We start from the raw sequence: 26352 nt of genomic DNA, 5'->3' as shown, positions 1-26352 counted from the left end.
ATGGATCGTTGTAATTTTTCGGAATCGGAATTTGCGGTCCAAGAGCAGTAATTTACGACATTCTAGGCGTAATTTCCGTGGTTTTAACCCATAATGTACGAAATCAGACATCTCGTAAATTACTGTATTTTTCTGTGTGTATTACAGTTTGGAGTATACGCCATACTCTTATTCATCTATTTTTATAACAAGGACGAGAATGACAAATTGAAGTTGAATCAACACCAAATGAAAAATTTGATTGAGGATGACTATCTACTGTATGTGGCCGTCCACATACAAAGCTCTCTTTTTGGCGATATGCACGTAGCTGCGTGAACGGATTCCCAATGAAATTCCGGAAATTTCAAGCATTGAAAAACAATGTTTTCAGAAAATTGGAAAAATTTTCAACTTAGACAATGGATTTATTGAAGTTGTACTTGTTACTGAGATTACAGCCAAAATGAACGAGAATATATTGTCAGCTTGCCCTCGTTTGCCAAGTTATTTTACAATTTTTTGGTAATGGTAGAGTAGATTGGCACCAGCCCTATTTTGCCCTAACCATAGTTCAGAATCTCCGTGGCACCCTGTTCATCGTCATTTTTTCTTGCTTTTATGATTGAAGGTCTGTTCATCATTTTGCCTGTACCGCCCTTTGCGGTGGGCAGAGGACGTTTTCGTCCCTAAAAACAACACATGTCGGTTTACTTAATGATAATGGACACACAGAGAGATAAATAATTTAGATAATCCCAAACAAATTCGTCAGTCTGTATTAAAATAGATCCTTTTCTCCGAGATGCTGAGGTCTGGATTTCCTTGATGTCTGCAGCTCCGTCCTGCAATTGATTCCGAAATTCCGAAATTCCTTCCGGACACGATTTTCCAACTTTTTAACTCAATGTGAAGCAAAATTTCGTAGTCTTTATTCTTTATCAGATGACAAATAGATCCAAAATCGGCTGCATTTAACTTTCCCCGTCATAATTAAGTAGAGAATTTCCCTGAAAAATATTTTTTTCAAACCCTTGAATGAATTGATTCTGCCCAATCATTTGATAACGATAATTATCAAATTGTTTAGTTTATGCTTACCTATAATGATAATATTAATAATATGGTGGTATTAATTGAGGAGAATAAAGAACGTAAGATCTACCCGTTAGGATTCAATTTTCAGCAAACCTCGAATATAGATTAGCAGAAGAAACGGCTCACGATTTGGGAAAGAAATTTTGTCTGTTCGCCTTCTCTTTTTTTAAAAGAATGATACCTCAAATCCCGGTACAAACAACCATAAAAACTCTATGTATGAACAATTTTATGGCAAATACGTTTCTCTTTGAAAACAAGTTTTGTTTCATAGCTGATGAATCATTTTTCTGAAATTCATGATGAGTTATATGTACATAATATATTCTTGTCACATTATGATCTATTATAGAACAAATGAAGGAAACGTAGAGCGCTACAAGCTCGTACAGAATCTTCTTTGTGTTGAATGTTTTTTTTAGATTGTTGTTCAATCAATGCTAGCATTCAGCCATTATCAACATTAATGACATAAGATGAATACAATATGCCATAAATAATCACGAAATAGCCAAGCTAATATAAATGCAATTTCATTTAAACCATAATTTAATGGTTAAATAATCATTGATAGTCAGACATACTTATTCTAACAGTGTTACTTATACAAATGAATTGGAAATTGAGATCATAATAAGTAAAAGGTGTAAAAATGAAAATCTATGAAGAAACACGTCTGACAAAAGTCTCATAAATATGGGACAGAGTAAATTTGAAAGAAACGGTCTCAACCAAAATGTTTGTGTGCTAACGATGTAATAGACAGAATGCTAGAAAAGGTAAGTGTAAAACTTATTTATTTCGACATTAATTTTTAGCTTCATCCATGCATAATCCACTATTGCTTCCAAGGCCACGATTATGATGTTGCATGATTCATTAATAATTTTTATTACACGTTATAAATATAGAACGGATGTATGGACGATCAAAGAAGGCACACTTAAAAGATCATCGATCGTTTGGAGCAATGAAGGTAATGAATGTCATTATTGCTCAATATGTTGAGTGAGTCCAGGAAAAATTATTTCTTCGATTTGGTACCTATAATCAATGTTACATTCAAATTTTTCCTTGTAAGAAGCGATCATCCAACTGAGCAGCTTTTAAGAGCATACTGCTTTTATGTGCCTCACTAAGACGATTGACTTGAAGATCAATGTCTCGATTAAATGGCCGACGATCTTCACGTTTGCCAGATTTCTTCCTGTCTTTTTCTTTTTTCTGTAAATTACAATAAAAAATTGAGTTAGAGTAAAATTTATTCAATGACATAAACTGGATATTAATGTTTGCATATTACTATGCATCCAGTTGAAATATTTTATATTTTATAAACATATGTGGACTTCGACATGAATAGGACCCACTTTGGCCGTATTGGATTGATTTAGATCAGCCTATACCTGATTAAAGAGAGTTGTAGACCTCCAGCATTGGAAATACGAAAACCCCTTTTTAATTGTTCAAGGAGCAGCACAATTCAACGCCTTGGCAGATTAAAAAATGGCTAAACCTATTCTCGAAAATACTGTACTGTACTGTACTGTACTGTACTGTACTGTACTGTACTGTACTGTACTGTACTGTACTGTACTGTACTGTACTGTACTGTACTGTACTGTACTGACTTCGAGGCTTCTGCGACTTCTCAATTATCAGTAAGGGTAATTTCAGAAATCCGTCAGTATTGACGCCGGGCATGGCCGTTATTATTTCCTCATTCATCTTAAAGCCAGTGATCCCTCCATTTGTCTTCTATGAATTTCCTGCAATTTTCCTTGAATTTCTGAGCTACTGGCGAATCAGCCGAAAATTTGTCTGCAGATATGGCAAATGATATAGTCTTTCACCACCTTTTCTAATTAGTTAGCACTCGACACAGGTTTTGAAGCATTTGTCTCCCTCCATTTTCTCGTTAAACTAGGATGGACACGCGCTAGCTAGATTGTATGGTTTTGATGCCAATATTCCTATGCGAATTAATTACATTCGGTCCGGGCTGAGAAACCTATGCTCTGAGAGCAAATCATGCTCCCAATCTTTATTAGTGCATAACAAAGGGTAGACAAAACTCCATTGTATCGGGTCTTTGTGACCCAGGTCGTAAAGGAAGAAATTGGCTAGGAGCCGGATAGCTCCAGTGGGAGAGCACCCGATGCATAATCGGAAGGTCCCGGGTTCAAATCCCGGTCTAGACTGTCCATTTCTTCAGTAATTTTTCTTGCAAAAATTATATCGAGAATTATCCTATTTCCCTTTCTACCTAATCCAAATCCTATCCAACGACTCCATTGACGTCACAAAAATGTGGAACGCTTTCCAAAATTTCCGTCTACTATGTACTGGCCCATCTCCTCCGCTGGCATCAACCGAAATGGGGGGGACGTTAAAGAGAAGGAAAACCGGAGAAATGAGTAGAAGTGGAAAATTACAAATTTTTCATGCCTTGGCGTTGTTCATTAAAAAAACTATCGTTATAAGAGAAATTTTGAAGAAACTTGTTTAATTCTGAAGCGAAGAATAAATTAAAGAGTGCCATATTCCAGTATTCCCCCAACTATTTTATACCATACGTGCGTAAAACCCCGCCGGTTTCAGCTGAGTATCCACGCATAGAAAGTGACAGGTTTCACACTGTAGTGTGGAACCCTATGACCCATCTCTGAAATCCCTCACGTAACCGATCAGCATGATCATGCTGATTTCCTCGAGGAAATGATCATTGCAATATCATCGTGGGGTTTCACATATCAATTGCGCATCAACTCATAAGATCGTCCAGCTGTTATCGACATAACCTGAAATATTGTAACGTTTCATTCATTCATTCATTCGATAAAAAAAAAGAAATTAAATTGACAATAACATCGTACTCGATAGTGACGAGGAGATGGAACTCTCGGGAGATTTATTTGACGAAAATTCGGCATTCCTCACTGAAACAACCATATCGGTTCTCCGCCAAAGAAAACGCTGTCTGCACTGAGAGAAATATTCAATAAAAATTACGTGTATTTTCCGTAATTCTGGAGCGTAATGTGGTTGTCGGAAATTTTACGGAACTGTCACGTAATTTTTATCTGAAGTCACGGAATTTTTCCACGGTGTTCCGTAATTTTTATCTGAATTATCGGTGAAAAATACCGATACCGTCACTTAAATTTTTTGAATCGACTCCGTAATCGATAAGTGAACTGAAAGTCCCGTAATTTTTACTAAATATTTCTCTCCCTGTGGGTGATAAAAATCACAACTAGAATGAGAAAAATATTCCACCAGAAATTTTGAAATCAGCACATGAAGCGAGGGATCACATGATTCCCAACAATCTGGTACTAAATACAAGGGAATTTGTGAAAGTTTCAAGAACTGGATGGAAGAAGATATTGTGAAAAAACTACCAGAAACAATTCCCTTGGCTTATTTCGGAGATCTTAAAAAGGAATATGCGCCTTCTACTTTGCGGGCAACCTATTCAATGCTGAAGAGTACGCTTGTAGCCTACGAAAACATTGCCATTTACAACTACTGTCAATTATTGAGTTTCCTCACACAAAACGAGATAAGATATGAACCTAAAAAATCCAGAAAGAATTACCAGAAGAACAAATTTGTGAGCTCATTATTTTTGCCCCGATGATCAGTATTTACCACTCAAGGTTAGTAATAGTAAATATGAGAACAATGCAATTTCCCAACAACATGGAATCAGGTCAACATGCAGGTGTTAAGTCTTTCGCAATTGTCAATTACAGGCAGCACTAATTTTTGGTCCAACCGAAGCATACCGATTTTATGAGCTGCATCAAATCAAGCTGAACATGTTACAAGACTTTGGTAATTACTATTGATTAATTCTACATTCCCAAAGAAATTCGACAAGGAATGCTACCCGTTTACCAAAATCACCAACATTCAAAAACACAACAATAGACGACAAAAAAAATATAAATTGTAACGTGGCCAATTTTGCAGTACCGAAAAACCGGAGGTTATCCGCCCGTCTTCCCCCGACCAACTAAAAACCTACATGGGCGCCAGTTACTTTTGTCTTCGAAAGCAACTAATCGGATTAAGACCAAAACAGAACGAAATTCCTGAGAACCAAAACCTGAATCGGGTCGAAATCGGCAGGGAGGCAACCACCGCAAGGCTAGATGGGACTAACAGGGCGATAAACGCAAACGGAGTGCTCTCTAAAGGCAAAATTCCGCGCCTTATATAAGCATTAGTTCCCAAGCAACATGTTGACGTCACACAAGGCCTAACTCGCGAAGTCCTACCTCTTCTATTTTCAATCGCGTGACAATGAGGCACGGAATATAAGAATTTCTAAATAAAAATAAAGATAAATGGTTTCACCTCGAAAGGGTATCTGTATGTTAAAACTGCATTTCTAAAATAATATCCTCCTGTCTATGTCGGGTTTCTCCACGATCATCGCTACTCGGATAATTATACGGAATTGAATACAAATGGAAACGAAAACGAAATAACAAAAAATATTAGCAGCCTTGACTTCTCAGTGGTTCCATCGGAGTGGCAATATTTGCTCCTACACCTCCCATAAATACTCGGTAACGTACCTAAATTACCATAGATAATCGCGCAACACGATAAATGCTCGACTCAGGACACGAATGTCATAATTTTCGTAAAATCAAATAAAATAAGGTATTTCTCTGCAGAATTAACAAAAAAACCAATCGGTATTAGTCGATGATAACTCGAAACGAAAACAAAGTTGACAATACGAAGTTCCCCTCAATTCTTATGGCGAAACGCCATACTTTATGAAACGATAACAGATGCCCGCATATAATTTCTGATTGATTCACAACACCGTTTTGTAGTTATTAATTATTAAAGTTTTCGATTAACATGGCCTCTAATAGGGAAAATAAGAATTTCTGTACATATAGTGCAAAATATAAAATATTGTTGAAATTTTGAAAATTTACTATTGAAGCAGATATGATTTGAATCGTCTTCAGTTTCGTATTTCATGGCAGCAAGAGTTCTGCGCTAATCTCCGTGCGATGAAGATCATCGGATTGGGAGGGTTCCGCAAAAGCTCCAGTTACTTCCACGGTTTCAATTTGAGATTCCACAATGTTAAATAATGCGTGAACATTAGTAGCTATGTCTTGAATATGCTCTCTATGAGAAATTACAGCAGTGCCTTTCAAGTATAATTTTATTTTTTTGTACCAACATTTCTTAACATGTAGTCATTTTAATATCATTTTCATAAAATGAGCATAACACAAGGATTGACGAATAACATGAGCTGGTAACGGAATATTCTTCTGGATCCTATTATAGGCAAGGTGAAGGTATCGCAAAACCCTCATATTATGCCATGCTGCCATTAGCGCATTAATGCTGGCCCATGACCAGTCAATAACGCACTTATCGAATGGAGGCCATGACACTCCGTTTTCTTCCCAATATTTTCGAATAAATTCTAAATAGTCTCGAATTGAAGTGGTGGTATGGTCATTTGTTCTATATTAGACGAGGGGAAAAGTTTCTCATTAATATTGACAACACCAGAATAATAATAGATTTTTTTTGAATGAGGAAATGGTTTTCTGGCCACAAAACCAGTTGTATCAAAGAATAATGTCAACTTCGAATACATTTTCAAAAAGGAGATCTGTTTTTGATAGCCTAAATGAATTTTCTAAGGTGCCAAGAATTGCCGGATATAGCGGTGTTTATCATTTGCATTAGCAATGCTCAAAATGAGATCGGTAACCTCATCAGCATGGGAATCGTTTTCTAATAATTTTTCCGATCTTGCGTTTTGTAGCACATCAAGAGAAAGACTGAATTGGTAATTATTCTCAGAAATTGCCAGATTTTCATTCATTTTAAGAATGAAATCTTCATACACTGTCCGAGGCTTGACGAATTTCATTTGTTTTTGAGATCAGAGAATCTCCTTGCACAATTTACGATAGCTACCACTGCTTCTTCAACATTAAATTTCATTTTTAAAAAATATTTAATTCTTCCTCATGATTTCGGTTTAATTTGGTTGCTAATTCGTTGAATATTTATTATAAATTTCAAAGAGCAACTACAATTAACTCTGAACCGAACAAAGAAAATGGTGGAATTGAGGGTATTTGCGTCTATTGTATTGGCAATTTGTACCGATATGTAGTTTTCAATGTGATTAGCCATTGTAATTTCAAAAAAATCCTCAAATGGGAATAGACAAAGGGTTTCAATCATCAAAATATGCATAACCGACTCCCGGGTTTATTTGAAATCAGTCTAAAAAGAGAGCCGTTGATAAGTTTTCAATGGGTTGCCCCGTAAATAATGGCTATTTACTTTCAAGAACGACAAAAATTCGAATCATCACAGTTAAATTAATTCATGACGAACATATTACCTTTACACGTTGTTAGATTCCGCGCTTTCCCTGTGATATCCGCTATCCGGCGTCAAAAATTTATTTCCCTGGAAGTCAGCAAACTTCAGGGTCATGTCACACATGGGTCGAATAATAGTTTCCGTCATACCTACGCGGAAAGTTCGATTTTCCTCCCCAAATGACGGGAAAAAAGTGGCCTATTCTATATCTCAGATTTCTTTTGTTTTGGAAGATCTTCGGAATGACATAGCCTACATTCCTCCCGTCATTTACAAAGGAAAATCGAACTTTTCCGTTTATCGGTGATACACACACGGGTTAACTCGAGTCAAAATTTTCGTTGGTTTGTCGACTTAATTCCAACTTCGATTAGTCCGTTTGCGACGTTTAAATGGCGTTGAGAAGCGACTGACTTTCGACGTAAATATTGGGTTGTATTTCCAAATATTCCTCATTTTACGTTGAAAATCCATCGGAACTCAACGGACACTCAACGGGCTTTCAACGTCAATTCTCCTTTTGCTGGGCACGGGGCCCATCCCACCCTCTTATATCCCCCTCCCTTATAAATAATTAGAGTTGAATAAATTGCAAATTTTTATTAAAGAATAAAAGAAAGAAGTTATTTAAGAGTTACATTGAGTTAGTAATTATAAAAAGTAATAAATCATTATTACATAAAAATTATGTGAAGCATGGCAATAAAGTCAAAGCTAGTGGTAAATACGATAATCGGAAGACGCCGTTATGATAGTTGAGGGTACGTCGAAATCACGAGTAGCAATTGAACGGGTTTTCGACGTCCGATGACCATTACGTTGAGGTCGGTCGAAAGTACGTTGAAAATGGGCGGAAAATTTCAACATCAAAGTGTGACGGTACGGGCAGCTAGAAGTACGTTGAAAAATCAACTAAAATTTTGACTCAGGAAAATACCGTTTTCCTCCCTTGCCGCACACTACACTATTCTTGTTAGCGTTTAACGAGCGACAAATCGTGCCTTTTTTCAGTTACAAGTAATCGAAAAGACGAATTCCGGTACGAGATGAACGTAGCAGCAGTGGTAAAATAGTATATTTCCGGGCTGTTGGGATGGGACGTTCGAGCTGCAGGTGAGAACTGACCAACCGCTCGAGTGAAGAAACCCCATGGCAAAAAAAAATTCATATTTTTTCGTTTCTGGGAAAATTAGCGAGTTGGAAAACCGACCGGTTAAAAAGCTTCCATGTAGAAGTAAAAATTACAAGAATAGCGGCAGTTTATAGGAAATCAAAAGAATTTCAGATTACTTATCGGAAGTCAAAGTTGATGGAATACTGGGAAAGGTGAGGAGCGGAAAATTTGGATTATATGAAATTGCGAAATAAGCGCCCTTTAAATAAACTTCCGTTCAAAATCAATTCAAAAATGTTATTCAGTGAAATTGAATAGGTTGTGACCTACGCCGATACCTCAGAGCAATAAACGTCAATTGCTCTCTTCAATTTGAAATGCAATCGCAACTTCCAAAATTTTGCCTGGGCGCCAGTCAGTGTGAATATTTTCCGAAAGACACTGACTCCTCTTCAATACAAAAATCAGTAAATTCAAAAACTCAAAATGGCTGGCTGCTCATTTACGAGTAGACCCGTCTTGTTACAAGGGGGAGGGGGCACGATACCCCCTCTCTGGGATTCTCCTCTACCTCAATAAAGAAGACACGGGTTTTCCAAGTCCAAAAAAGAAAAATATTATAATTCACACAAAAAGAAAATTGAACAGAAAGTGATACAAAATCTTAATCTCGCGTTTTTGTGTTCCTGTCACGAAAAAGAAATTTACACGGCGAAGAAACGTAACTCGAATGGCTTTTCCGATAAGCAATACAACCGAGTTATTGGATATTCGAACTTAATAACAATATCCCGAGCAACACAATAACAATAATCCTAATAGGAAGCTTAAATCTAAACTTGACTTTGAATCTCAGAGGGAACAGTCGGATTCCCTCAACTCAAAAAGACGCCACAAGAGACGCCTCTACATGGCCAACAATGGGCTTCTCAAAAAACGATAATTCCTCAAAGCTCTATTAATTCGATCCTGCCCACCTGTTCAGTCGCTCCACTGCATCTTCTTCCAGGTATTACAGCAACCGGGATGCCAAAAATACTCGAAATAAACTCAACTCATGAGAACCATGTTTTGTCCTCAAAAACTCAACTTGACTCTACGCCGGCCGGGAGGCAACTCTGCTCAAGCTTGAGCCGGTACGCTTCACAATGCTTGAGCCTCAAAAACAAGGGGGGGAAATTAATTTTCCTTCCTGACACTCGAGGTCGAGAGGAGTCTTCCAGAGGCCTTATTCAAAATTTTGGTTGTCTTGTAAAAGGGCTAAAATAAAAAGGTTAAGGGTTAAGGGAGGGGTGAGCCACAAATGGTTCGAGGGGTGGTGTCAGATGTTGGGTGGCCGGCGATGATCTGCTCGATCGCTCGCTGGCGCCGCAGCTTCCCCCTTTGGCTGCGCGAGAGGGTGGCCTCCGGTTCGACGGCCACTCGGCTCGGCGGTGGTCGCCTGGGGTTCGAAATTCGGAGCATCCTGGTCAGCTCCGATCTTCCACGAACGGACTGGACTAGTATCCCCCTTTGAGTCCATCAGGTCGGCCCACCAAACAGTACCTTGTTGGTCCTCTACCACGGGTGGGGCTCCGCGGCAGCTATACTGTTCGGGGGTTGGCTCCTGGTGCGGTAAGGGGGCGTAGCGTCGGAGTTGGGCTGCACTTCCATAGAGAAGGGCGGATCCTCTGCTCGCGACAACAGGCCTCAGAGGGCGGTAGCTCTGCACATGGTAGCAGGTCGCATTGGACCTCTGCTTTGGTGTTGAGTACCCCGAAGCAGATGATCTGAGTGGTTGCATCCATGGGTATCTATCTATCTTCCCAGGTACCCTGAAAGGTACCCGTTGAAGATCTGGGCCCCGAAGGTGGTGCCTCGATCCAGGTACCAGAGCTGCTTTGCGAGACAGCAATGTAGCCCGATGAGGATGGCCCTCGGGACCAGCTGAACGAGGCTGGAAAGAAGGTTGGGAATTCTTTCCCCACCCAGCGCATGGTGGTCGCGTAGCGCTGCAGTGGGCCGGTAGGCATATGCACCAAGAACCGCATACCTATGGCGTATTCTATGGACACGTATGGCGTTGAACGCCCCGTCCCTCTCCTTTAGGAAGGGACCATGCTGGTCTCCTCAGCGGTGGATGGCCCTCACCACGAACTCCCACGGGCTGAGCTCGAAGTCCGGGACGTGCTCGGTCAGCCACCTCAGCAACCTGGGCGGAAGGATCCCAGATGGGCTCATCGGGGAAGGAGCTGTTGAATTGCTTAAGGCGGCAGGCTGCCAGGATGCCGTCCAACGCGTAAACGGCGTTCGTATCGGCGGCACATTGAGCTCGGGCGGGTGCGTCGTGATCAGGGGGCAGCCTGGGATGGGAGAGGTCTTCTACGATGACGACGTCATAGTCGTGTTCCTCTCTCAGCAACAGATCGACCGGCCCTCCGCAGGTAGGTCTCCTGGAAAACACATCTCGATTCTAAAACCAACGGTATTAACTTTATTTTAGTAGTGGGTCATCCGGTACTCCTTAGGTCATTTCCTCTGGGGCGTCCATATAGGTCGACGAGCTCCACGACAGTAGGGGAGAGTTTCCTCTGGATCACGTAGCGTCCTTAATATGGGGTGCACAAGGACGCAGTGAAGTTCGCGGCCGCGCTGGAAAGCATGTGCCTCTTAGTGAGGACTAGGTCCTGGATCACCAAGATGAAGCGGAATTCTGCCTTGCTGCAGATCAGTTGCCCGACTTTGTCGGCTACTACGGGAGACCAAGGCCAATCGAAGAACTGGAGGAGGCAGCGTTCGACGTTTTGCCGCCTTCGTAGGTACCACGCGTTCTGGGTGTGGTTCCAGCTGTCTCCGGCCATAATGGCTTGGAGATTTTCCGTGACGCGGAGCCCCGGTGAATTACTTGGAAGTCGTATTTCATTAATTCCAGTGACCATCTGGCCAGTCGCCCGATCGTGTTCCGGAGCTAGTGGAGCCACCGGAAGCGAATGTGGTCGGTGATTACGGTGAATTGATACCATTCTAGGTAGCAGCAGAATTTCCAGGTGGCCCATATAACCGCAAGGCACTCCTGCTCGGTAGTGTTGTAGGTCTTCTCGGGGTCGGCCAAGGCTCTATCCACGTAGGCTATAACGCGTTGTTCCCCGTTCTGTTCCTGCGTTAAGACCGCCTTCAGTACCACGGTACTAACGTCGGTCCGGAAAACGAACTGCTTCGTGAAGTCAGTACACGCTAGTATTGGGGACAACACCAGGTAACTCTTTAATAACTCGCAGGCTCCATTCTGCTCGGTACTCTCTGGCCAGGCCTGGTTGTTCCTGGTAAATCTGGTCAGTGACTCCGCTATGCTGGCGAACATCGGTATGAAGCGCCGGTACCATGGGACTAATAGGGCCTCGACGATTGCAGAAGTTTTCTCCGGGTCGACTTGGAGTCCCTTCTCGTTGACCAAGAACCCCAGGTATTTAACCTGGAAGGGACAGAAATCGCTTTTCCCGGTTAATTATTAACCCTGCCTCTCTGATCTTCGTTAACACCCGCAGCAGCCACTGGAGATACTCGTCAAAATTGATGATGATGATGTCATCCAGGTACCAACACGTGTGGCTACATCCCGGGACCAATCAAACGGTCGATTAGCCGTTGGAAATGATAAAGCCCTTGGATAAAGGCCTCCCCGGATGCCTCGGTCAGGGGTACTTGGGAGTACGCCTAGATCAGCAGCAAGGTGGTGAGATACCGGCTCTGCCTCAACTCATCTAAAATCCCTTTCATACTGGAGATAGAGTAAGCAACCTTCGTGGTGATCTCGTTGACCTTATGAAAATTGCCATGCACCGGAGTCGATCAGTGCACGGAAGGGTTGAACAACGATGACAATCGTAGCATGGATCGCCCCTGTGGTTTTGGCGATCACACAGGAGCTATTATTCCCCGGGCCACTCACTGGCGTGTCGGCGAGGTAGACGTGCGGCACCTCCCGTTGGCAGTATAAGCCCTCCGCGTCGAAACTGCCGATTCGCCACATAGGCGACAGAATCGTCGCAAGGGGTCAGGGCATCCCCGGTACAGCTGCCCACTCCTGATACTCTGCCACTCTTTCTCCTTCCCGTCTCATCCTCTCCTCGAGTCACCCAAGACCGGAGAAGTGTATGCGCGGTTTGCCCCCGGAAGATTTCCCACGTGGTACTTTGCTTTTCTGGATACCGACGCGGAGGTGGATTTCTTACGGTGACGAGGTCTTCCGTCTACGGCGGTCCATCCCCACGACAGTTGGGGGTGGGATTCACGACTCCCAGTTAACCGCGCGTCTCCTCCTCCACAGATCCTTGCCTGCACTGCAGTTTCCCTAGCCTCTGGCAAGCTAGGCTCTGTCAAGGCCGGAGAACCTTGCCGAGCACGTATTCAGCAGATAACTCCTGGGCACTCCACGGTATTCCCGGTACGTCCTTTCCCGCTGCCTCTACAGACTCAATTTTTCCGTCGTCTATTGCTAACTATTATACGTTATGCTGGCTATTTCCTGATAACTATTGTCAGGTTCCTATGCTATTGCACTTCCTCATTCACACTCTTATTCATTCGTTACCTCCCCGCCTGCTGGCACAATTTTTTACAATTCTTAATTTCTTATTTATTTCCCTAATTATCCGAGTGGTGTTCGCACGGGTGCTGAATTTGTCGGGTCCATCACAATCGTCCGTTTCAAAGCAAAAAAAAAACAGAAAAAACGCTTCAAACGGCAGAAAATCTAGATACCATAAACGTTTATCTTTCTTAACATTCACTGTGGTTTTCAGTGAAATTGAATAATAATCAACTTTACAATTTCTTTACCTTTCTTTCTGCATGTATTTTCTTTCGATGTATGTCCAACAATGATTTTTCTTTCTTCTTATTTGCCAACGGTCGTCGAATTTCTTGGAAATATTCAGTATTTCCTGCCATTTTGCTTGTTGCAGATTTTTTCTTCGCACGATCCGCAGGAGAATCCGTCCAATCAGATCTATCTGTTAAATCTGGCCCTGCTCTCATTCGAAATTTTCTTGCTTCCAGTCCGAAATTGACTCCCTTAATTGTAGGTAATTCCGTCATCCATTCTTCTCTCTTCGGCAATTCTTCATCATCCTTTAAGAACAACATTTTTGTAACATTTGTGAAAAAAAAGGAAATACCAAATTGCGATATGTAAAAAACAAATTGTAAGCTGAACATAATTGATCGTTTAAGAGAAAGAATTTTGAGTAAATGTCCAGTAGGCCCCCTAATCAATCTAGATGTTTTATAGTGGAATGTGTAGGTTTCCATCACTTCATTGAAATTAAGGAGACCATTTTTAGAGAAAACAAATAGTTTCGGAGATAGGATTTTTCAAAACCGCTTGTTGCGTTAGCCAAGGCCACGATGACCACGTGGCACTGGGGTCGGTCCCAAAGAAAAAATTTCGGTATATTTTACGATAATGGGCACACAGAGATGACTGAATTTGTTGTTGTTTGATTTTAATTTGATTCTAATCAGATTCTTCTGTCATAACTATAGTACCACAACGCCTCAGCTCACCATTAACTCTCACGTGATGAGACACGAAGAGTGATACCTCTGCGGCTATTCTACAGCTATTCATTTCAAAATATATGGAATATTATTCACTAACTTATCGTCTCCACGGCGGGCCATGGGGCTTGAAATATTTCTAGAGCGAACAAGGAATCTGGTCAAGACTAGCTTAAGGTATTCTTATTCTCCCATCTAATCCACTCTTGTCAATAACTAGACGCTCAACTTAAGTGAATCGGAGAAATTGGGGATGATTGGCAGAGGATGGGGAGAAGCATCAAACATTCCGACTCTTCGCTGCAATATACAAAAGAAAAAAAAATGAAATACGTAATGAGCAATAAATATATCAAAATTGTCTCAATCGGGTTATGTTTTTATTCTTCATGAAGAATACATTGACATGAAAGGATTGTTCACTCTACAATTATTTATATAAATGCACATATACATTGAATGTTTCACGGTACGTTTAGCAACAACGCATTTTCGTCTGATGAAGTTGGTATCATTGTGGTCCGGTATACCTCATACCATGTTATGCAATTTATCGTACACTGAGAAAAAATTCTACCACAAATTAGTGTGATATTCACCAACCCATGGGACCAAACCGTGGTCAACAAAAAATTCGAATGACCCACCCGAAAAATTCGGATGTGGCACCCTATTTTTTGAAGAACTTACGCTACTTTTCCGTGAGACTCCCTTAAAAATTGGGGCGCCACATCCGAATTTTTTGTGGACCACGGTTTCGTCCCATGGGTTGGTGAATAGCACACTAATTTTTGAATGGACTCACACGAAATAGTGATGTATTTTTCTCTCCGTGTAGTATGCGTCTTAGCACGAATTTATAGAAAGGTCAGGAGAGGAATTCTGCGCGGTTTATGTCAACATAAACATTTATATTTTACTCCCGTCAGGTGGCGCGTTTGCAGTATTCACGTTTCATTTGAATAGGTTTAGGAATGTTTGTTAAGCGTAAAATAAGGGAAAAGATAAGGATTACAGTGTGGGTGCCGTGTGTTCAATTTAGTGCCCCAAGATTATGAAATTAATTGTAGATTGAAATAACACTTGGAAAGATAAAAGTAAGCAGCGATTTATCATGTCAAGTTTTCTCGAAAAATTCCCTGCGCAAGCGCTCAAGTTTTTTTACCCGCCAAAACTTGACACCCTCTTTTATTGGCAGGGAAGCATCAGGGAAATACCCGATTAATTTTGACGCTCGAGGAATTTTTGTTGGATTATTTTCCCGTCGGAATTTCGAGCAATCAGAAAAGCGCAGTCAATCTAATTGGGAACCAATTCAATTCATTTGGTATTTTGAGAGACATTTTGATCGATTTGTTCATAGTTTCTAAGAAATTGTCCCGAAATCCATTCATTTTCCAAATTTGGTTCATTCACATTATGAAAGTTTGACTGTTGTGAAGTTTTATGAGGCCATTTTAATTGTTTACAAAATAAATTCGTTACTGATCGCAACTATCAAGGCAATATTCGAAAAATATCCGAAATAATACCCATTCACTTCCGACCAATTAGATTAAATGCGTCGTTTCTGTTGGTCGAAATTTTGACAGAGTAAATAATCAATATTATTTTGAATCTACGTTGTAAAAAAAAATTAAAATGCACGGTTCGGATTCAGAAATATGTACGGCAAGATACTACGACCTTCCAGATTTTTAGTCCATTGTGAATAATTTCTAATTGATTTTTGAAAATGGTGTCCTATAAGACTGTGCTAATCCCATATCTTTAATTGTTTTTTCTCGAAAATCTATAAGATCAACTGCTTTGGAAATTTGGAGACATATTTTTCATTACCGAAACAGCATATTCTAGAAATCTTAAAGTAGTAGCACATTGTCATCTTGTCCTACTTAAATGCTATGGAACTATCTTAAGTCGTATGAGTGGCAAGTGGGAGGATCGTGAGTTTGTTTCCCCGCGGATTCCATTCCAGACTTTTTTTTATTTCACGGTTCATTGTCGAGCGGGAGTCTTATTTCAGCTCGAAATCGATTTGAGCCATCACAAAATCTTGACAGACTAAAAATCCCATTGAATTTAAATAAAACGACTTTGGATGTATATGATCAAAATTTTGAAAAAAATAATTCCTCCAACAATATGAGAATTGTTATGAGAATGTTATAATAAATATAGAAAGAAAGCTCCTATATCAAAAACAATTTGGACAGTTTGGACAATTTGGTAAAGTTTTATTACCCGATACAATGGACCCTCTTTGAAGTAGTTCAAATAGCTAGGCCAGCACTTTGAAATCAAGTTGAATTCCTAATATATTTGTTTAGAATTGATTATTTAGAAAATGTCTTCTCGTTCAAAAGATGAAAATCTTGTGGACGAGGATTTTAATATACAAACGAGGAAAAGGAGCACTTATTCGCACACTTAGGCTGCGAAGAACTTTTTTTTTGTCACCGGTATTATAAAATCTTGTACGATAGATGTGAAAAAAGGACTTTTTAGTTGGTCTCATTAGAGCTCTCACCTTCGACTCGGACTCTAACCGTCACGCATTGAGAATAAAAAATTGATTTAACAATTGCGTCTTTACTTGCATTAAGGAACACATACTCGAAATTGTTTGATATAAGTTTTTTCATGCAAGCACGCCCTTTTCAAAAAACTGTTTTTTTTTCGGTGTACTCGGCAAAAAGTGCTTCTTTGTAGTTCTAACGTAGTAAAGTATAACTCACCCTCTTCTACTGTATAGATAAAGGACATGATTTCTTCATCTTACTTACGATTTCAGCTAATTGTTTCTTTAGGAGTTGCGCCCTGTATTGTAGTTGTTGTTGGACGAAATCATCCTTCAATCTTGGATGGTCGGTAGGCAGTGGGCCTACAAATCCATCATCATCATCCTCAGTGGTCTCGGCCGACGTAGCATCTTGCAAATCATTGTCATCAGTTATTTTTTCACTCTTTCGAAAATGTTGCGGCAAATGAGGACCAAATGTATTATCTGCTTTATCATTGTCATCATGAATAACAGAATTTTTCAAATGACTTGACAAATTTGGGGGAATGTTCTTCAATGCATTACACTTTAGCGATTCTACACTGGGTGGTAAAGCGGGCCCATAGATTTTTTTGACAATATTGTCATGTTTATTCACATCTTGGTCAGATTCCTTCGGATTCAAATTAGGAAACCCTGCCTCCTCATTTTTACATAACAGTTTATCATGATAAATAGCGCTAACGGTTTTTGTTGGCGTTGGCGTTAATACAAAATCTGAAATTTCATCAGGATTACTTAAATATGAACCCGATGATTCATCACCATTTCTCAATTTTACCTTTTGATTATTTGTTTCATTACGGTGTCGATTTTTCATTTGGTAATTCTCCGGTTCGATAATTTCCTCAGATTTACCAAGATTTTCTTCAGTATCGGATACAATATCGAAATCTGAAAGATTCAAGTCTTTACAATCTTGAGAATCAGATTTTAAATCAATAATTTTAAACTTTTCTGTATCCTGGTTTTTTATCTTCTGGTCGCATGATTTTTGGAGTCGAAACGATTCTTCCTTCTGACTTAATTTATTTCTTTCCCGCGAATACTTTCGCAATTTATCACTGTTTTTTTTGTCCCGATTTCGACCATGAGATCTTTTTCGTTTTTCATCTCGACTACTGCAATCCATTTTTTCACAAGCTCTTGAAGTTTTATATGTTTTCTTGGCATCTATATCTTTATTTCCACTTTCCCTTTTCCTTCTAGAATCACCACTCGTGGTCTTTTCTTCTTTGAAACTTCGCCGTTCTTCACATTTATTACGATCATCTGCATGCTCCTTCGTGGAATCAGGAATTCTGCGAGTTCCTTTCCATTGCGAGTATCTCGCCCTATCCCTAGATTTATCCCTAGTTTTATGTTTTGATGTATTGCACTGCGGGGATGTACTTGTTCTGTGACGTTGAACATCAGTTATTGTGTCTTTTCGTGTGGCTTCGAAACGAAAGCGGCGTCCTTCATCACTATCTTGGCTTTCTGAGTCAGAACCCATGGTGGTCATTCAAAACCTAAACAAACAAGCGATCCATAATTATTGAATTGAATGAATACAAATTTTTCTACACAATATAGTGACAAAGCAAGTCATTTTTCAATAAACAAATATATTTAAACAAATATATTGACGAATCTCAGTTTGAACGAATTTGATAACTTATCTTTCCCTCGAAGCAGTCAGGAAACCCCTGGTGAAAATTTTGCAAGCCGATAATGTCAATGAGAGAAATTTCTTTTTTTTATGTGGAAAAATAACAAATATTAAGAATTCAAACATAAATTTGCAGGACTTGTCATAATATGATCAAATGGCGAATGTCACATAAAGAAAGTAAATTCCAAGAACAAATTATGCGAAATGATGACAAATTCTATGAAAATTTGTGAAATTGATATAGATTTTTCTCTTAATTATAGCATTTTCTAAAATATCGGTTCGCAAAACACAAAATTCCTCGACCATTAGTGATAAAATACCTCGAATTCCGTCATATTTTGACAGATTCTAATGTAATGTGATATATTCTGGCAATTCCATCAGCGAAGAATTTGTCAGAATCTGTCAGAATTTGACATTTTTTGGTAAATTCGAACAAAATCTATCGACATGAATCACGAGGGAAATGATATTGACATTATAGTTCCTAAATATTACCCCAATGTTGTATATACCAATTTAGTTTTCTGTAACTCCTCATAAACAATATTACAACTAACAAACTCATTGTAAATAATACCAGGTTTTAATATTATTAGATCTATCGCGCTGAATGTCGGATGAAACAGTAATTAGTTTAAATTATTCGCTAATAGAATTGAAATAAAATTCCAGAAGCTGGTTAAAACATATTTTATTATTTTCATTACGAAATAGAATACAATATCGATATAGTCTCACATGTAGGAATGGATCTTATCCCTCGTTTTTTTTTTCATTTTCTCTGTAGCTTGGAATCGCTTCCTTTTTTAATCAAACTATGTGCAAGCTGATCAGCTTTTCCCATACGCTGGATGGGAATATTCAATTGTGTTTTATTAGAGGATATTGAATTTAGCATTTTCATAATCTTTGCAGAACTGTATTTAATAGATTTGACAAGTCCAGCAGTGAAAATGCCCTTTACGCTTTGATTTATACTAGACTTCCAAACAATATTCTGAAGGACTTGCAAGAGGATCGAACTGCAATCCGGATCATGTGCAATGGCGCGAAGACAATCTTCGGTGTCCTTAGACCGTGGACCTCTGGACCAGATCCTAACCAGCTGCATCTGCGGAATTCTTGGCAACTGATTCAAATGATGAATTCTTGCGGTCGGACTGGTATCCTGATTACATGTAGTTGAAGCATCTGAATCTTTTGGTATTTCAAGGTAATTGTCAAAGTGCTTGAGAACTGGTCCATACAACTGGCGAAAATGCTGTATCTGGGGTACAACTATATTGTCTACCTTGGATCTATCCTCTCCAAATATCATTCTAAAATCACCTTGGTACGACAATCCTGCGATAACTCTAAAAAAATCAATCTCAGTGAAATTCTCAGGAAGAAGAAGAAGAGCCGCATGGACTGCGGAATGTAGGTTCTGAACTAATGCTGCTCGTAACTGTGATCTTTCATCAGGTTCCACCAGGATTTCCACAGGTTTATGAAGCCTCCCGGCCAGGTATAAAAAGTTCCAATCGAGAAGATCTGCCATAAGTGATATTTCAGATATCACTCCATACTTGATCAAACGTCCTTCACTCGATTTTATCAATGTATTGTAGTAAATCTTCGCTCCCCACGTTTCCTGAATTCTTGTTACTGCCTTATGACCGAGAAAACGAAGTGGTTGAGCATAATGATCTGGATGTCTCTCCATATTTTCAGCATGCCATTGTCTGGAGTTGTTTACAACGAAGATAAGATCCAACATATTCTGAGATACATCGACTTTTTGTTTCAATGCACCAGAGCCATAAGCGAAACAAAATTTCATATTTCTGGGAAATTCACGTAGAATATTTTTCATCGACGTTAATACAATTTTTTCCATCACGTTGGATCACACCAAAATCGGGCTGATGGAGTAAAATTTTACTAATTCTTATCAGGATAATGATTTTCAGATTATGAATTTGTAGATTTTTTCCATAAAATCTTAGTTACCCAAGAGATGCCATCATTAAAAGAATTAGTTGTTTTTGTTGTTTGTTTTCATTTGATTGCAATCTTCAATGCCGCGTTGGATTAATTCCTGAGAATTCACCAATAAAACTGGAAGTTGAAAATTTTCACCACAAAAACTATAAACTTTCAGTGGTTAATTTCCGATCTTTTTTTCTTTTCTATATTTTCATTCCTTGCCAATATATTATAGGCTTTTCGTGACATGTTATGATTTCACTTTCCTAGGAAGGTCCTTTAATTCTTCCTAATTTCTATACGTTTCTCGAATTATAAAAACCCGGGTCCTGAGAAACGTTCATATGGAACTCACCGTTTGAAATAATTACATGTTTGTCGAATTCTATTCCGAAAAAAGTTGAAGGTTTTTTTAATGACAGGGAGTGGAGTGTTTTTAGCATGTACTTGTCTAATATAACCACCAGAAAACAGTAATCCAGCAGGTTGCCGTAGAAAAAGCAATAGTACTGATAAATGGTAACAGATCATCGAGTTTTGCTGTTTGGAGCAGCTTCTCCACATCTTAAACTCGGCTCATTGGCAATTTGCAATCGGCAACTGTACGAGAAAAAGTTTACACAAAAGTAGGAAAATAATCAAAGAACCTTATAGAGTTGTAAATAAATCAACAACGGTTGTGTGACGAAAAAACACTTACTATTCCGAAACAAAACTGTCCAAGAAGCACGACTGCATCAATTGGCGAATAGACGCGGAAGGCTATCCTTTTATTACCAACATTTCTTATAACCCGACAAACAAATCAATCAATGCCAGAACAAAATACAATCACTTCGAAAAAAACGCACACACATAACTTTGTAGAGTAACGTGTCACGAAAAGCGCTATTACATTAGAAATAAGGAAAGCAAAATGTCTGCTGTTAACCTCAAAAAAACTTGTACACAAGATCGTTCAACTTTAAACTATATACGACACTTACTGGATAAAATCTTCCTCTGATACTGCTGATACTACTTTAGTCGTTTTCAATAGCCGTGTTCACCTTGATTAATATTCATGTTCGATTCAGGGAATTAAGATCGATTATCACGGACTTGATGTTTTGAATTTCCTTATTCCAAGCCTTATCTTTTTTCCTAACGTATATAAAACGAAAGCACTGTCATGGCGGCGTTCACAAGTGTCATGGACACGATACACCAAAGAATAGATAGACTGCAGTTACCCATTCCTTTCCTTCAGTAAAAAAGCATTGACTGGAAAGTATCATGGCACGCACAGCAGAGTACGCCAATGGCGAGGGCTCAACCGCAAAATTTTCTAGCGGTACTGGCCAAAGTAATTTTGTGGGCGTACCTGTAAGTCAAACAGGTCGCTCGGCCGAGAGTGTCGATGATTTTCTGAGCCCGAGAGTATGGATAAGACAGAGTGCGAGTCCGAGTGTCGATAATTCGAAGATGCCGTGTGCAGAGATTATAATGGTTGCGTCTCCATCGCTCCCACACCACTTTATATATGCTGGATGTTTTCGTTCGTTTTCGGACGTCATCGTTATTCCAATAAGTGCCCTACCTTAGACCCTCAGGGCCTCCTCGAATTATCGACACTCTCGGACTCGCACTCTGTCTTATCCATACTCACGGGCTCTGAAAATTATCGACACTCTCGGCCTCGCGACCTGTTTGACTTACAGGTACGTCCTCAACATTAGTTCGGCCAGTACCGCTAGGAAATTTTGCGGCTGAACCCTCGCCATTGGCGTTAGCAATATAATCTCTGTTACATGTTAGTATAAATAAGTGTAAAACTGTTATAACTATCACGCTACATACTAGGTACAGGAAATAAAAAAAAAGAGAGGCATTAGTGGCATACGACACTTGTAAGTTATTAATGTCGAGTTAAAACCAATCGTGGATCATTCGAATGTACCCGTTCGTGACTTTAAGAGTGTGTGACCGACGTGGCTTTTAAATCGTGTAACTCAACAATTATATTGTATCACCAACTCATCCTCAATAAATGATACTAGGAGACTGACAACCCGCCAAAAAATAAAAATTAAAAAATATCATTAAGTAGCAAATATTCAATCGTCAAAAAAGGTAATTTTTATTTAATTGTTCAAAAGTGTGGACTTCTCTATTTCTTTTCCTCTTTTTCTTGTGAAACTGTCGAATCAGCTGCCTCAATTTACCTCCTACGTGTCCCTTTATCTCTGGTGCTTTATAATCCCTTTGTTCTGACTATTTCATTTAAATCATTATTGACTCATTAGGTTCTTATTGGATATTCATTCTTTCTTATGGCTCTCATTACTTGAGTGAAACTATTACAATTGAATGTACACTTTCACTCTTTTCATGCCTTTCACTTCTTGGTTATGTGAAATTTTCCACTTAATTCGAAACTTTGTGACTTCATCTTTTTATTCTCCTACGAATTTTTATTGAAGGATAACCTCAAAGAAATAATGGAGTTTCTGGAAGTTTTTCAATGTAATCCATCAAGTTCACAGAATTGAATTGTCCCAATGGTTGACACTTGGCAGCACGTACATCTGTTGCAATCATTACAATAATTAGAAGGATAATCATATAAATAAATCATTGTCGGCTCAATTGACCACCAGGAAATCGAGAAGAGTAATATTAATCTAATAAATAAATAGCGTGGCAATGGTGAGAACAAGGGTAGGTAGAAAGTCCAGTGGAGCTGGTAATACTGAGGATCGATACAGTCCTGGACAAGAAATAAATACGAAATTAAATGCCACCGATCTTGGAGGAATGACAAGGGATCGTCTTAAAGTCGTACTGAGAGAACGTGGTCTACCAGTCTCTGGAAACAAAGCTGACATGGTACAATATGTGTCTAAACGCATGATTTATTTTTCTCACCCATCATGCAGATGTATATTTTAATCATTTATCAATCAACACCAAACAACTACGCAAATCCTATTTTCATTGCAAAATTTCCTTTTCTAGGTATACCAACACATCATTACCATCTCCAATTATTCATTGCAAATTTATTTATTTTTTTTTTTATCATCCAGAAATTTTCTCCACTACTGTGATAATAACGAATCAGCCGCCCTGAGTTACCGATTACTTTATTTATGCGCCTTTATTTGCAAAGTTGGCAACCACGATAACGTGGATAATTTATCGCAAGTTTAAATTAACATAGTTGTAGATAAACCCATTAGAGTAATAATAGACTTTGGTAGGAGCTACCGTAGTAGATGGACTGATACAAATTTACGAAAATGGGGGAACAAGAGGAGGGGAAAAAACAAGGGATATGACCCTTGACACGTAATGACCTCCGACTCCTCGCCATGCCACGGCTTCAGAACGACTTACTGTTGATTTCAATTACTCCCCACATGGTAGTCATTGTAACCCTCTCTGGTCTTTCAACCATTTAAATTTAGCTTAAACAGTAAATATAAATGTACAATCGTACTAGTGTTGATAATTTTTGTAATAAAAATGTATTATTTGCGCCTTTGGACTGTGATAGACTTGATGATTGCTTGATTATCGAAATGAGTCCCAGTGAATCAGACGTAAATATGTAGTTTCATTATTATTCACTATTCACTATTTATTTTTTGTTGAAAGCCTCTTTACCTCTTCTATCTTATTTAATTTTTTCCAATTAATTTTCTTTCAGTTATCAAAAACCAATTTTTAAAATTTTCTTCGTTGATTATAAAATTAACGAATGAAATAATAAATAAATATTAATTGATTTCAGATAGCTCGATTAGAGGAGAACATGGAAGGTAGAACGTTTCGTAGAGGAAAGGAGTCAAGTAATTCTAATGGTGCCCAAAAATTATTGAATGACGATGGGTCAGTTGAATCGAAGAACAGAGCGAAATCTGGAACAGACTCGATGGATCCAGACAGTTTAACCCTCTGGCATCGTCCAATCACAACGTTAAATTATTTTATGAGAGAACTGTTCATTAATATCGTCAGTTTAGCACACAGAATGCTGCAGTACAAGAAGATTGTTTGGAGTGGATTACTTGTTATCACCGTGTTAGTTGTCTTTAGACATGTAACAGGGCCTTATCAACAGCTGTTGAAAGAGTGGGAGAATAGTCTTCTTTGGTGGCTTTATTGGGTGGGCCTTGGCGTGTTATCGAGTGTGGGTTTTGGCACTGGTTTACATACTTTTGTGCTTTATCTGGGCCCTCACATAGCAGCTGTTACGATAGCTGCTTATGAGTGTGGTGGGCTTAACTTCCCCGAACCACCGTATCCTGATTCCATCGTCTGCCCAGATGAGATTGATCCGGCTTGGACTGCTGGAATCCTCAATATTATGAGGAAAGTCAGAGTTGAGGCTATGCTCTGGGGTGCAGGAACTGCTCTTGGAGAACTTCCACCGTATTTTATGGCTAGGGCCGCACGGGATAGTCGACAGACTGATAAGAATCATGAACATGATCAGGAGGACCTGAAGGAGTTAGAGGCACTCGAGGCTTTGGAGAGTGGAGCCAATGTTCCTCTTCTCATGAGGCTCAAACTTGCTATGAAGCACTTCGTGCAGAAGGCTGGATTCTTGGGGATCCTTGCCTGCGCCTCGGTATTTTTGAAAAATTGTCTATTCGCAATTCTCGAACTCGTTGAATTCCTTTGACTTACAGTTTTGGTCTTTTTCTCTAGATTCCAAATCCACTTTTTGACCTTGCTGGGTTGACTTGTGGTCATTATCGCATTCCATTCTGGACTTTCTTCGGTGCTACGCTCATCGGTAAAGCCATTATTAAAATGCATATTCAACAGCTGGCTGTGATAATAGCATTCAATGAAGAATTGTTGGATAAGGCTATTGGACTTTTGGCTGCGATTCCTTACGTGGGCACCAAATTTCAGGAGCCGTTTAAGAAATATTTAGTTGAGCAGAAAAATAAATTACATAATTCATCCTCTATGGTAAGTTTAAAAATCATTATCAAATCTTTTCTCAAATATTGAAATTTAATGAAAATTGAAAAATTGGCCCAAATATTTCCATAAAATTTATCGTCAAGGGAAATTATTTTTTTTTCAGTTCACTACTGGACTATTTAAGAATATTCATAATAAGAGAATCTAGAAAAACTGATAATTTCTCACAAGTGTAATTATAGTTTAATCTTTAGTTTAATTTGAGATGTACTGGAAAATACGATTGATTGAATGAATAATTTTAAATTTTGCAGGAGGGGACAACAACGATAGCGTGGCTTTTCGAAAAATTTGTGATGCTGATGATATGTTACTTCCTTATAACAATAATTCACGCCCTGGCACGTAATCATCATCGTAGACGTACAAAGCCATCAATGGATTGAGAATTAGGGAAATTTTATTTAAACGCTAATGCGATATGTTGAAGTCTAAAACAATCATGTATAATTTACTCACCACAAAATTTTACTCGCACCGGCGTTTACTACACTTATTATTGAATAATTAATTTTCAATTTTCACTCAGTCCATCAGGGATAAGCTTAAATTAAGTCTACGAATAATTGATTGTAAATATGTACAATGAATTCACAACGTCGGGTATAGACATTGCTTATCCAAATGTGTATGTTTTTTTGTTCTTTTTTTTCGATTCAATCATTTTTGATTGAGATTAGATTTCTGTGTTGCAGAAAGTAGCTAAATTAGTCGAATTATTTGGTATCACTTGCTGTTCCGGAGTGGATATTATTCTTGTAATAATAGTAAATCATGTTGCCGGATCCTCGAATTTATTGCTCAAACGAATTTTCACCAGCATGCGGTTCAAAGCATAATGATGTTTTTATAATCAGTGCATGAAGTCGTCAGAGATCCACGGGGCCAATGAAACTCAGTATGTTTTTTTTTCTACGCAGTGGGCAATTGTTACATTAATTATCACATTAAATTTATCAGCAAACCAAATTTTTGTTCGTTGAAATATTTAGGAATTGACAGCAAATCGATTAATGTAATATTTTTCAACTGTGTATTATACATTCGCGATGACGTGTCTAC

General features: G+C 38.9%; 3 protein-coding genes across 9 annotated transcripts; 1 reads left to right on the top strand and 2 right to left on the bottom strand.

Moving 5' to 3' along the window:
• Positions 1-880: 880 nt before the first annotated feature.
• On the bottom strand, positions 881-21505 carry LOC105266443 (uncharacterized). Of its 4 annotated transcripts, none has more exons than XR_892159.1 (5): positions 21297-21505; positions 16906-18193; positions 13400-13690; positions 1081-2301; positions 881-989 (listed from the first exon to the last, which is right to left on the bottom strand). XR_892159.1 is itself a non-coding variant. In XM_011304604.1 (4 exons), exons 2-4 carry the CDS (start codon positions 18184-18186, stop codon positions 2140-2142), a joined length of 1734 nt encoding a protein of 577 aa, XP_011302906.1. In that variant the 5' UTR covers positions 18187-18193; positions 21297-21505; the 3' UTR covers positions 881-2139. The 4 variants fall into 4 exon arrangements, 2 of the variants coding, with proteins under 2 accessions (XP_011302906.1, XP_011302907.1); XR_892160.1 differs by having other exon boundaries at positions 1171-2301; XM_011304604.1 differs by having other exon boundaries at positions 881-2301.
• On the bottom strand, positions 19115-20164 carry LOC105266493 (phosphatidate cytidylyltransferase, mitochondrial). Its single transcript, XM_011304686.1, has one exon. The coding sequence runs from the start codon at positions 20162-20164 to the stop codon at positions 19115-19117; it is 1050 nt and encodes a 349-aa protein (XP_011302988.1).
• A 575-nt stretch (positions 21506-22080) lies between the features above and the next one.
• On the top strand, positions 22081-25727 carry Tango5 (Transport and Golgi organization 5). Of its 4 annotated transcripts, XM_011304599.1 has the most exons (5): positions 22109-22422; positions 22989-23178; positions 24086-24925; positions 25006-25275; positions 25545-25727. In XM_011304599.1, exons 2-5 carry the CDS (start codon positions 22996-22998, stop codon positions 25674-25676), a joined length of 1425 nt encoding a protein of 474 aa, XP_011302901.1. In that variant the 5' UTR covers positions 22109-22422; positions 22989-22995; the 3' UTR covers positions 25677-25727. The 4 variants fall into 4 exon arrangements, with proteins under 4 accessions (XP_011302905.1, XP_011302901.1, XP_011302904.1 ...); XM_011304603.1 differs by lacking the exons at positions 22109-22422; positions 22989-23178 and adding an exon at positions 22081-22102; XM_011304602.1 differs by lacking the exon at positions 22989-23178.
• Positions 25728-26352: the final 625 nt, after the last annotated feature.

This window comes from Fopius arisanus, unplaced genomic scaffold (genome assembly GCF_000806365.1).
Source record: "Fopius arisanus strain USDA-PBARC FA_bdor unplaced genomic scaffold, ASM80636v1 scaffold00038, whole genome shotgun sequence".
Lineage (NCBI taxonomy): Eukaryota > Metazoa > Arthropoda > Insecta > Hymenoptera > Braconidae > Fopius > Fopius arisanus.
This window is presented reverse-complemented; position numbering and strand designations above follow the sequence as displayed.